The sequence below is a fragment of the Monopterus albus genome, unplaced genomic scaffold (assembly GCF_001952655.1).
Source record: "Monopterus albus unplaced genomic scaffold, M_albus_1.0 scaffold116.1, whole genome shotgun sequence".
Taxonomy (NCBI): Eukaryota; Metazoa; Chordata; class Actinopteri; order Synbranchiformes; family Synbranchidae; genus Monopterus; species Monopterus albus.
In genome coordinates, this window is record NW_018127996.1 from 494,637 (window position 1) to 507,492 (window position 12,856).

At 41.4% G+C, this 12,856-nt stretch overlaps 1 protein-coding gene across 2 annotated transcripts in view; it reads left to right on the plus strand.

Annotated features, from left to right (window-relative positions):
• oxr1a (oxidation resistance 1a) overlaps nucleotides 1-12,856 on the plus strand; it is a 199,495-nt gene that overhangs the window by 83,380 nt on the left and 103,259 nt on the right. For both annotated transcript variants that reach the window (XM_020611663.1, XM_020611666.1), the window contains exon 3: nucleotides 5,540-5,736. In XM_020611663.1, the coding sequence (XP_020467319.1) occupies nucleotides 5,540-5,736 (197 nt within the window). The remainder of the gene's footprint in view (nucleotides 1-5,539; nucleotides 5,737-12,856) is intronic.

Consider the following 12,856-nt stretch of genomic DNA (forward strand, 5'->3'; position numbering starts at 1 on the left):
GCCTCAACATGGACAAGACGAAGGAGATGATAGTAGACATGAGGAAGGAGAGGAGATCTCATCGGCCACTGTTCATTCGGGGGCTCAAGGTGGAGAGGGTGAGCAGCTTCAAATACCTGGGCGTCCACATCAGTGAGGACCTCACTTGGACACTTAACACCACACAGCTGGTCAAGAAGGCCCAACGGTGGCTGTACTTCCTGAGGAGGCTGAGGAGGTTTGGCATGTCGCCTAGGATCCTCAGCAACTTCTACATCTGCATCATTGAGAGCATCTTGACCAGCTGCATCACTGTCTGGTATGACAGCACTACTGCTATGGACCGCAAGCACCTGCAGATAGTGGTAAAGACTGTGGAGAAGATCACCAGGACTCCACTGCCCTCTCTGCAGAGCATTTACCACCACATGGTGTATCGGAAAGGACCCCACCCACCCCCAGCATGGACTGTTCATACCCCTACCCTCTGGCCAGAGGTTCAGAAGTGTGAAATGTAGGACCTCTAGACTGAAAAACTCTTTCTTTCCCTCTGCCATCAAACTCCTAAACAGCTGACTCAGGATCTACGTACCTCATCTAATTCCATCTGTACTGTTCACATACTCATTTTGCACATGCATAATTGCACACTCACTGCTGAGTATTTGCACTTCATGTAGCATATATTCTCTCTGCATTATATTGTGTTTTTGTTGTATTTTTATTTGCTTCCTTCACTTGCTGCTTTAAAGTGCATTTGTGATTTTTTTGCCTATTTAGATTTGTGTTATTGCTCATCTACTTTATATTTCACTTGTATTGTGTGGCATTCATGTGGACGGCAAAGTAAGAATTTCATTGTACTGGGAAACGCGTTTCCTAACTGTACATATGACAAATAAACACTTTGACTTGACTTTGACTTTGACTTGAAACTGGCAGCTAAAGTGTAGTACATTTTAAAATATGCTAAAATATGCAAAAAATTCTGGAAGTCTGAAAATGTTTAACTACAGTCCTGCAGTAACAATAAAAATTCTAGTTTACATGGACTGTAAAAAAAAAGTTGAGTTAAATCTTCTGGTTTGAACTCCATCCTTATTGAAAGCCTACCAACTTTTTTAACCTGTAGTACAAAATCACTGTAGTGCCCCTTTACAAACTGGATCAAAAACTGCATGTGCCTTTCTTCTGTTTGTCTGAGAGTTTACAGTACATTTCATTATTTAACCATGAGGGAGAGAGAAGTGCAATAAACATCCCAGATGGATTTAAAGTGACTTGAAACTACTAAATGAATATCGCACCTAATACAATAACAGATCAGCAATAACTGTCAGTTCCTACGAAGTGATGAAGTGTCTTTGCCTTATTCTAATTGTTGTGCACCAAAACTGCCACTTTGAATAAATTCATTACAGAGAGAGACAATTTTTTGTTTTTTCCTCTCTAAAGCCCCCCACCCCCTTTTTTCAATTTATTGCCCCTTTGTGAATTCTATATGTGTCTGTGGCAGCAGTCAGGCAGGTACAATACACAATGACACAACACAGACGAGCATACCCACCCCGTAGAAACATTACACATGTCACAGTAAACCATAATAAACCATCATTCACAAAGATTTGTTCATCGATTTTATACTGTAGGGTATAAAAGATTGTGCAACCCACAACAGCAGTAACAACTCGTAGTCACCATGCAGAGGATGTGATATATCCCTAATAGTTGTCTCAGCCTTCCGCATATATAACTAATGGCTGGATGCACCCATCAAAGTGAACTGACTTGGGGATGTGCTAAGATATTCTTAAAAATGTAAGAAGCTACTAGAGTAGACAGGATACAGCAGATTCAGGGACAGTGGATACAGGAAATAGACTTCAACTGATAGTTTTATTGAAATTCAGGTGTTTCCTTTTTTATAAAATTTAGTTTATTAATTTATGATTTAAACCCAATGACTGTGTTTAAGTGACTTGATAATAATGGATACTCAGAAGAAAATAACTGTGAAAATATGCTGTTTGGAGCTATGTTTCTGGCTAGTGGATATTGCAGTGGTTTAAAAAAAGGATTAGAAACTCCTTTATCAAAGCCTGAGCATCCTTCACTGTGCATTGTTCACAAACCAACAGTAGCTAATAACAGAGACTGACCATCTCAGTGTTGGATAAATAGACGAAGAAAAGAAAGAAATGGAAAGGGATGCATTCAACAGAACTACAGTATGATGAAGTATTTACAACATATTTACAGTAAGATACATACAGTACAAGAAGGGGGTGGGGCTTAAGGGGTGAAGATGGGATCGGGTAAGAAATGAAAGGGTAAAGTGTGGGAAGGGGTAAAGTGGAGTGGCATGAGAGGCAAGGAGTAAGGGTGGGGTTGGCTAAGAGGCAGGGGAAGGGGTAGAGTATTTGGGGGAGTGGATAAATTAGGAAGAGTAAAAAGGGAGTAGAGGTGGGGGTTACAGGAGGAAGGATACTCTGCTACCCTCCTGTTGATCTTTTTCTTCCCCCTCTTCTTCTTGGTTGTTTTGCTTTTGTTCTTGCTCATTTCTTTCTCCACACTACACCTTTTGTCTCCTTGTCCACCTTCTCATTCTCTTTGTCCTTCATTGTTTCTTTCCCATCTTTCACTGGATAAATCAAATTTCTAACCTGTGGCCAAAGAGGGAGCGTCAGGGGATTACCAAACTGAAGAGGGGAACATCATGATCATGAACACTTTAAAGAGCAGACAAACCTGACTGACTGTCACTAACACTCCTGTAGTAAGATGTTGGTGGTGTCAAAAGCAGCACTGAGATCTAAGAGGACAAGTATATAGACAAGTCCTTTGAGGCCAGGAGGAGATCATTGGTGACTTTCACCAGTGCAGTTTCTGTACTATGATGGACTCTATAACCAGACTGAAAATACTCAAACAAATCATTTTTGTGCAAATGGTCACATAATTGCTTTGCAACAGCTTTTTCAAGGATTTTGAATTAAATGGGAGATTGGATATTGGTCTATAATTAGCCAGAACACCTGGGTCAAGAGTAGGCTTTTTGAGTACAGGTTTAATTCCAGCAACCTTAAAAGCATGAATGAACAATAGTACACACATGCACATGAGCACTGAACATACACATATACGAGACACACACACATACAGAGCCATTCTGTTTACCCGTTTCTGTTTCCATTTTTATTTGTAAGATAAAGGCATCAATTCTCTCTTCTTGTTTGGTCTCTGACACATAGATGCGCACACACACATTGTGTTTTGATACTGTTTGGCCTCGCAGCTCATTCAAACAGAGCTAGAAGAGGGTTTTCATGAGAGTAATTAGTACAAACTCCTAAGGGAGCAGAGATAGGCTTCACATGGCTTTACACACTCTGCCTCTATCTGTGTCTCTCTCTCTCTCGCCCTCCACAGCCCAGCCATTAACAGCAACAGCAAGTCTCACTCATCCTCCAACCTCATTATATACTATCTAAACAAACAGCTTCCTCAGAATAATCGTTAGGACAATCTGGCATAACCAGCTAATTTTGCCTGCCTTTGTTTAGCCTAGTGAACATTGTATACTACATGCAATTATGTGAAGAAAAGATAGAGATAAGAGAAAAAAGTGAATAAAAATTTCAAAAGGAATGCAGTCCATAGGGGCTGTTTTAGTTTTAGTGGATATATTTGTAGAAAATGGTCAGTGAGTGGGTTTTAAATATAATTTAGGGAACACTTCTGTGAAGCAGAACCTAATCTCCCCTGGTGTTTTTTCACAGCTCAGCCTGCTCTGTCTGCCTCCTCCTCCAAACTGTTCCACTTACAAAGAACGTGAATGCAGTGATGGGCAGCATTTCCATAGAGATTATGCATTTTCATTAGCCAGTTAGACACTATGTCATGTGTGCTGCTTTGGCCCTTCTAAGGATAGACATGGTGAAAGTCCAGAACTATTCTGTTCACCTCAGCAGTTTTGCTGGAATGATTGAAAGTGTGAGCAAGGGCGCGAGTGCTGGGAATCTTATACTGCTGTTTCAGGGTTTTTTCAGACTATAGATAGTTTCAGGAGCAGTTTTTCACTTTAAGTTTTTACTGAAGGACCCAGCTACTGTATGGTGTTTTGTTTTTGTTTTTCTGCATTCAGTTATGATGTGTTTGTCCATCAGTGTTTTAGTGCTATTAGAGTGCAGTTTGTCTGAATATGTATATATACTCACATACATGTATGTAAGTGGGTTGACCTCCTACTCAGAGTTTGGGATTACCTCTTCAAATTAGCCCAGTTAACTTATTTACAAATATTCCAAACCTGGATCACCAGCATGTCATCATCCTTTTGATATGCTTTGCATTGTTGTTGTTGTTCTTGTAGACAGATTTAATTTGACCTACATGTATCTCAAACAGCCAGTGTCTTTGATACACTGTACATAAGCAGTCTACTTCTAATGTGTTTTACTGCAAAAGACAGTGTGTAATAAATATTGTTTAGGAATGCTGTTACACTGTTATTACAATTTGAATCCAACATAGGAACGGCAGGCTTTGTCACTGCTATACAGAAAGGTCATTGCTTAATATAATTAGGCTGCATTTATTAGCTACTGCAAAAAAAATTCTGGCCATAAACAGTATCTGAGAGAGAGTATGAGTTCTCAAAACTCTTTAGCATTCTAACTTTATGATGCTCTTTATTGTCCACAGATCTTATGGTGGTATCACACAACAAAGTATTTGCTCCTCCACATGGAAGCTTGGTGACCAGTAGTGACTACTCTCAGGGCATATTCAACTGCTGCAGCTGGCAAGCTAAAGGCTAACTTGCTAAGAAGTCCTACTGGTGACAAAGGGCTGCTGTAGATCACTAATATATGAAGGTGCATGACCATGCAGAGCTCTAAACGTGATTGCAAGAATCACATTTTGAATTCAGATTCTGATGTTGACCCATGTAAAAAAAAAAAAAAAAACCTGAGCAACAAGCCCGATCACATGGTTTCTAACATGGCTTTGTAGCAGTGTTCTGGACCATTTATAAACAGCCTGGGGATGGGTTAGTGTTAGAGAAAGGTGAAAAGAAAATCATCTAGAGATGGACTGAAGTAAAAGCTTTTTTACCACCACATTAGCTCCACCATTTGTACTTCAGGTTGCTACTGGAAATTGTTGTCTCTGTAAGGTCTTATTCTAACCCTGCTCTTCTGCTATTGGTCCTGTGTCTTTATCCCTTTTTACTGTGGAGACAGCTTGGTTTTGGGTGAGCAGAACAATGCTAATAAATTTACCCTTAACAAGGGTGTGATTAGCCTATTGATTCTTTCTCTCAGCTTCCTCGCTGCTGCAGAAATTGTCTTGCACGATTACATTTCTGTGACAAGGCACATTGACACAAACAATGTGAAGTGCAAATATGCTTTGATTCACCTTTAAGCAGTGAAGGTCACACATCTTTCCCCGCTCCACTGTGGATTCACAGTGACAGTGACACAGGCAACTTTTTCAGCTTTGTAAGCATGACAGTGATGTCTTCTTCTTCTGTTGTTTGTTTGTACCCCTGCAGACTGAAGAAGAAGTCTCAGTCAGTGGATATTTCCAGTCAAGGTTTCTCCCCAACCCTGGTGCCAGCCTCACCCCTCAACAGGGCTGCATCACCTGTTTCCAAGACAACCACTGTCCTCGCAGTGCAGGAAAACAACACCACCAACTCCCAGCGCCGCAGTCCTCGACGTGGCGAGTTGAAGAGAGGCTACACCATAGGTAAATGGCACTAGAGCTGGGGTTCTGAACTGTCTGTTTGTGTAGCAACTGTTAATGTAAAATCAACCAGATCCATTTATCTATATATAAACTCTAGACTAACTACTAAAGCAGAAAGGTGCCAGAGAAATCATGTAAGAACATCCACAAACTCATGTTGTAATCACTTGTTTCTTCTAATATACAATTTCATTTACTGCACCTGTTTATCATCATAATATCAGCTTTTACTGTATTTTAAGTGTATTTACAGGAGCATTTCATTAGATTTCGATGTCTAGTTATTACATTATCAATTGCGAGCAGGCTCTTGGGGAATGGCTTGTTATTATACTGTGTGTGTATGTGGGTGTGCAGATATTCAAGTTCACACACTCTCTGAACTGTTGAACTTCTAACCCAGGCAAACTTCATCATGTCACGTCCACAGCTGGCTCCCCCCTTTGCTCATCTTCTAATTCATTTCCTGCTTACAAATTATAATTATGTGACTCTGATGAGATTTACTCCTGCGATGAATCCTATTTTTGGTGGTGGAGGTGGTGGGGTGTAACTTTGTGCTGGGGGGGGTCTATGTCAATGTTGCAGGGTAGGCTGCTGCTGTGAGAGTAAGTACACTTCAGGGAGCTGACTTCTGATGAAATGAGTTCGAGCTAAACTAATTCCAAACTCATAAATGCAATGCACTGTTCACTTCACTGATGTGATTCAGTTAGCAAGCTGCTCAGGTCAAGTTTAGGAAGAGGTACTGTGTAAGAAAGAGTATGCAAACAGGGCTTTTAAATGTCGCTGAACCACCAAAGGTAATCTGCAATTTCTCATTTCTTTTGCATTTGTAGTGACATCTTTGGAGCTTGTTGTTGTATTCTGCATTGCTTTTTTTTCTATTTACTTCTTTAGTCTGAGTTATTTAAGTACATAATTATAGTCATATTGATTCAAACTACAGTGCTACTGCTGCTGCTGCTGGACTATTTCCTATACCACACTCTTTGATTTTGGCACCGCAAATACACAGGCTTTTATGGGCTTATATCTGTGCAATGAGTTGTGAGTTCTGAGTGGTTCATTATTACCTAGTAAAACAAGGAGTGACGTCAAATATATCCTATCCTTTCATCTATCCTTGATATGTTGGTAGACATTGTCTATACGGTATATGTGATTTAAATTATTTAGACTGGTAAAACATTTTTAAAATCTGAAACTCAAGAGAAAACAAACTCAGAGGGAAAGGCATAAATGCTTTATATTGTAGCTTAATGGTAATACAAACTGGATGATGGCAGGTATTAAAACACTGGAGAAAATATGAACTGGTGCAAAAATCAATGAGCAAAGCACATTAAAGAATGAAAGAAGCACAGGAGAAGCAAGAAAATCCAAAGAAAAGTGTTTTCCAAAGTTATAAATGCCCTTCATGATGAATAACATGAAAAGCAACATGAGCGTTGACATTTCAATACCTCCATGTCTAGCACTTATTATATCCTGGCAGAGGAGAGAACACTGACTCTTTGCTAAGTGTGCTGTTTACTAGTCAGCTCATACTGTAAGGAGATAATGTGTGAACGCTGGTTTCCTCCATCTTAGTTTGTCTTTCTCTGTGATTTTAGCCACTTTTACATCTGTTGCTCGGTTCATTTAGACCAGGCTAACAAAATAATGATACGTTGCTTCCCTTTTATCTCTGGGATGCTTCATGTTCACTCTGAGAAATTACAGCTGAACCAAGAGGAGTAAACATGAAGCCATGTGATCAGGCTTGTTGCTCAGTGACTGGGCAGTTTTAGTCATGCAGTCACATCAGCACTACTTAAATGCACATGAGGAAATTAAATTCTGATGTCTGACAACAAATGATGCAACACTTTGCTGAACCTGATGAGCTTAAATTACATAAAGGTCTTAACGGGGACGACGCCTGCGTACATGTGTCCATGGTTACCAAATGATCTTGCATTATTCTACTGAATGCTTCTGAGGTTCGGTTCTTTGACAGTGTACTTTGTCAGAAGGTCGATGTAATAGCAGTTTAGCTTTTGAATTAATGTTACAATTGTATATTGTAAATATACAATTTATTATTATTGTAAATAGCTTTAGTATATTTTACATTTTTCAGCATGGATAGTTGTTACCTAGAGTGCTTCAGATGTGGACCCATCAGCTTACAGTATTTTTCATTTGACGCTCTTAATAGAGTTCTTCATGAATGTGCATTTCCTTGCATGTCCTTGAGCATACAGCCTGCGATTAGCCATGTAAATCAGCCCAGCAGCTTGAAACTTTGTAGCAGTGGCTGCTCTGCTGGGAAGGGCCGTGTCAGTGTGGCTCATGTCACACAGTGTCGTCACTGAGTAGGGAGAGACTGGAGAGTGGGTGAAGGAGTGCCATTCTGCCTGTGTGTCTGCTGGTGTCACACACTGATAAGCTTTCTACGGAGTCATCACGTATCGACTCGGCTCCTTGGGCCAGCCACTGACTGGAGAACATATTGATCTGCGGCCGTCTGTATCAGTTTAGCCGGCAATAATCAATAAAGGAAACTGCAGGTTAAAAGCTTGGCAGGAAGGGTGGGGGGACAGGTCGCTATTTTAGCTTGCGCTTATCATCCATTATCCATTCAGTGGCAATGCTGGGCGCAGGGTCACAAGTCACAGTCATTCAGCCATTAAATGAAATGTCAATGTGAATTTTTTGTGTGTTTAAAGCTTTTAACTACAAATTATATATGCCTCTAAAGCATGAGTCATAGCACTGAATCATTTGCTCTAGCTATCATTGGCCTATATGGCTACAGAAATACTGCATCTGTCAGTCATTGATTCCGTTATATCACATAATTAGACTGTGATTAGTGGCTGTCCTGTCTCTCTATCGCCTCTCTCTAGATGGGAGTCAGTGAGTGGAGTCCTGTGTCATTTTTATATAGTAAGACCCAGGTCAAACTGCTCCTACAGAGCCGATCATGCTAATTTATTCTAATGGGATTGTAATAATGTGGCTTGTTGTGCTGTCTGCCGGCTTCACACAGGTCTTTCATTAGAGGCACATGGTGCATTCAACACCGACATTTTAATAACTCGAGTGATGAGCCTCCTACCAGGACAACACCGAGGGCAGTTCTCACCTCTGAGGACAAGCAGTGATTGATATGATGAAGGTGTTCTGAGTAATTATGCTACATTTTCACAGTCATTGCAGTGTCCTTTAACTGAAGACAAAGATAAGCAGTACGGCATCTAAATGCATTGTGATGAATGTCAGTCATCGCTTGGCTGATGTCATCAAAGCAAAGATTGAAGCGAGATTTAGAAAGAAAGAAGGGCAGTGTTCGAGCTGTCAGAGCGAAGACATTTGTATCTTCTAATAAAGAAGTATTGTACTGTGGAATAAATATATTGACATGAAATGTGACAAATAAGGAAATGTGAAAAGGAAAGGATAGAAAAGGAGGAAGGGATCCAGGAAGGATGGGAGATGAAGGAAAATGAGAGGGAAAGGTGGCAAAGTGAGGTAAAAGGACAAGGAAGGGAAGAGAAGGCAAAGAAAGGAGAGGGAAGGGAACACTTTAACATGTTATCGCTTAGATTTTACTATGAGTATGATTTGTAAATAAAACAAAAGAAAAGAGAAGGGAAGTAAAGGAAAAGAGAGGAATGTAGAGGAAGGGAGAGGAAAGGAAAACAATAGAAAGAAACCAAAAAAGAGGAAAAGTAAGGAAAGGACCCTAGGACAAAGAAAAAGAGAGGAAAGCAAAGGAATGCAGAAGCCAGGAAAATAAACAAGTGAAAGAGAGAGGAGGAAAATAACAACAAGGAATGGAAGGGAAAGGCCATATTTGCCTGTGATCTCCCACACGCCTGCAGCGTTGCTTCCTGAGAGGACACGATACTTGACACTAGCTGCCCCCAGACTCAGCATCTGTATTTGAGAGCCTCCGAGTCCCTTCACCATGTCTGACCTTTACATCAATATAGTGAGCCTGCAGCGTCCACTTTGGAGCACACTGAGCTCTACATGGTGATAAAATGCCAAAAAGGACCTGAACCCGATGTTGCTAGAGCTGTAGACCCATTAAGCATGACATACTGTATAGTGTTCCTGCCTACAACAAGTACACTTGAAAACTGCTTCATCACACTATATTCATATTGGATATGTGCTGCACAAGTACTCCTTTATCTCTATTTTCCAAGGCTGACTCATGCTCCCTGTGCCTATATATAACATGTACATGTGGCCTGACTCTGTGTGTGTTTGTACATAGTCCAATGTTAACTATGGATTTGATTTAAGTAAGCTCTTGCAGGTGGGAGATATTCCACTGTCCCTCCTGCAGATGGATGTGCGTGTGTGTATGGGTGCACAGGGATAGCCTTCACAGCATGCTTCTGCAGATAATGCTGCTGCACATCTCACCCTCCTTTCATCCCTCCACAGCTTCTTCTCCTCATCCCGTTTTTTTTGCTCTTTATGCTGTTTCGTTCTCTAGTTCCTCCTCTGCTCCCTCAGCCATTCCCATCCTCGTTACCTTCTAATGTATTTCCTATGTGTCTGACCGGGGGTACAGACAGAAGGGGATTCTGACAACACAAAAGATTGTCACAGACTGTGGCACCAACCTTAGCTGCTATACTGAGGAGAGGCATTTTATCACATTATGCTATTGTTAGGAGTGTGTACCACTCCCTCTCAAAAGATTTGATCCATATCCCAATACATATGGTCCACAATTCAATGCAAAAATGCTACAGCTAAATTTGCAACAATACGATAAAGCAGTGGTTCCCAAAGTGGGGGTCGGGACCCCCGGGGGGTCGCGGGATGATTCCCAACCATAATGTAAACTAGACTGCATTTCCATGAAGGAAAGAGAAGCACAGCCGCTAGAAATGCCATCTACCTCCCTTAAAGCCCGCCAAATCCATAAATACCATGTCCGTCAACAATCGAAGTGCCCCCCCTTAAAACCCAGAAAATATAGAGAAGAATTTATCAAATATGGGTTCACATGCATCGTCATAGACGAGGTGCAACATCCCCAGGGTGTAGTATGCTCAGAAGTTCTGGCACATGAAAGCCTTAAGCCTGTAAAAATGCTATGACACCTGAACACCAAGCATCCCAGTCTTGCTGGTAAACCTGTTGATTTTTTCCTCAGAAAAGAAGGAGAGTTACGAGGACTACAACAACTGCCAAAGTTCAAAGGGCCTCATATGAGGTGGCATATTTAATTGCACGGGCCAAAAAGCCAAAACACAATCGGGGAAACTTTAATTAAACCTGCTGCTGTAGTGATGAGCCGAGTTAAGCATGGAGATAAACAGGCTACTGACCTGGAGTCAGTGCCGTAAGTGACGGGACTGTTGCCCGTTGCAACACAGACATGGCTCAGGACATCAAGTCTCAGCTGATTGAAAGAGTAAAGAAGGGGAGATATGCTTTACAATTAGATGAATCTACTGATGTATCAAATGCTGCCCAGCTCCTTGCTTTCGTTAGATATTTTTGAGGGAAAACTTAACGAAGAGATGCTCTTTTGCTCCCAGCTGGAAGGGACTTGCACAGGTGAGGATATTTTCAATAAACTTGACACAAATCTAAAAGAACAGGGTCTGTCATGGAACGAATGCATTGCTGTGTGCACAGATGGTACAGGTGCAATGCTAGGAAAAAAGAAAGGACTAAAAGCAAGAGTCATGCAAGTGGCACCTCACATCAATTTTACGCACTGCATTATCCATCAGAAGCTCTTGCTACCAAAACACTGGACGTAGAGCTTAATTATGTTCTTGAAACTGTGGTAAAAATGGTCAGTTACATAAAATCACGCCAACTTAATATGAGACTTTTTGTCATTCTTTGTAACGAACTGGGATCAGAGCACCAGGGCCTGCTGCTCCACACAGAGGACAGGTGGCTTTCGTGAGGGAACGTACTGAGCTGCGAGATGAGGTGCACATATTTTTTATCGAACAGGGATCCCAGCTCGCTGAGCACCTCACTGATCCTGACTGGCATATTTGTCAAGTATTTTCGAAAAACTGAATGGACTTAACACGTCGTTGCAAGGTGAAAACACAGGCATCATGTCACTGAATGATAAGATCCGGATCACTGGATACAACGCGTTGAAATGGGACAGATTGATATGTTTTCTGAGGTGGAGGAATTCATGGAGGACAACACACTGAGCATAAACACTGTTAGGAGGTCTGTCACTACTCACCTTCAAGCACTTCTGGAACATTTTATAAAGTACTTCCCTGTGGAAACGGCCACAGAACAATATGATTGGATAAGATCCCCGTTCACTGTAGACAGGGTGAATCCCCTACCTCTGACATGGAGGACACGCTCATTGAACTATCCTCTGATCGGACTTTAAAGACCGCATTTGATTCCAAGACGCTGGCTGAGTTTTGGATTTCAGTCAAGAGGGAATACCCACAGCTTTCCGGGGCCACTGTGGATATACTGATGCCATTTGGTTCGACCTATTTATGTGAAAAGACTGTGCATAAAGCTGTGCATTATGCATGCACACATATCACATTATGTTCGTGTTTTGTCCTGCTCTTACATATTGTGTTCACTTGTTACATTTGTTTTTACACTGACATTCATTTTAATATTGTATTAAACCCCTTTATTACTAAAATGAACATTTGGTTGTTAGGTAGTGATCAGTTTGTTGTTATACCTGCTTGATCAATCAACCTGCGTGTCTGTGCGTTGTTCTGTGTGCAATATGTTGCATGTGGGGTGAGTGGGTCGCGGGTCTTTTGCAACAATATTTTGTGCTGAAAACTTTGGGAAACCCTGCGATAAAGTGCAAAGGTGCAGGAGTTTAAGTATTTGGGGTCAACAGTCCAGTGTGATGGGGAGTGTAGGAAAGAGGTGAAGAGGCGAGTGCAGGCAGGTTGGAGTGGGTGGAGAAAGGTGTCAGGAGTGTTGTGTGACAGAAGAGTGGCAGCAAGAATCAAAGGAAAGGTGTACAAGACAGTAGTGAGACCAGCTATGCTGTATGGGTTAGAGACTGTAGCAGTGAGGAAAAGACAAGAGGCAGAGATGGAGGTAGCAGAGAGGAGGATGTTGAGGTTCTGTTTAGGAG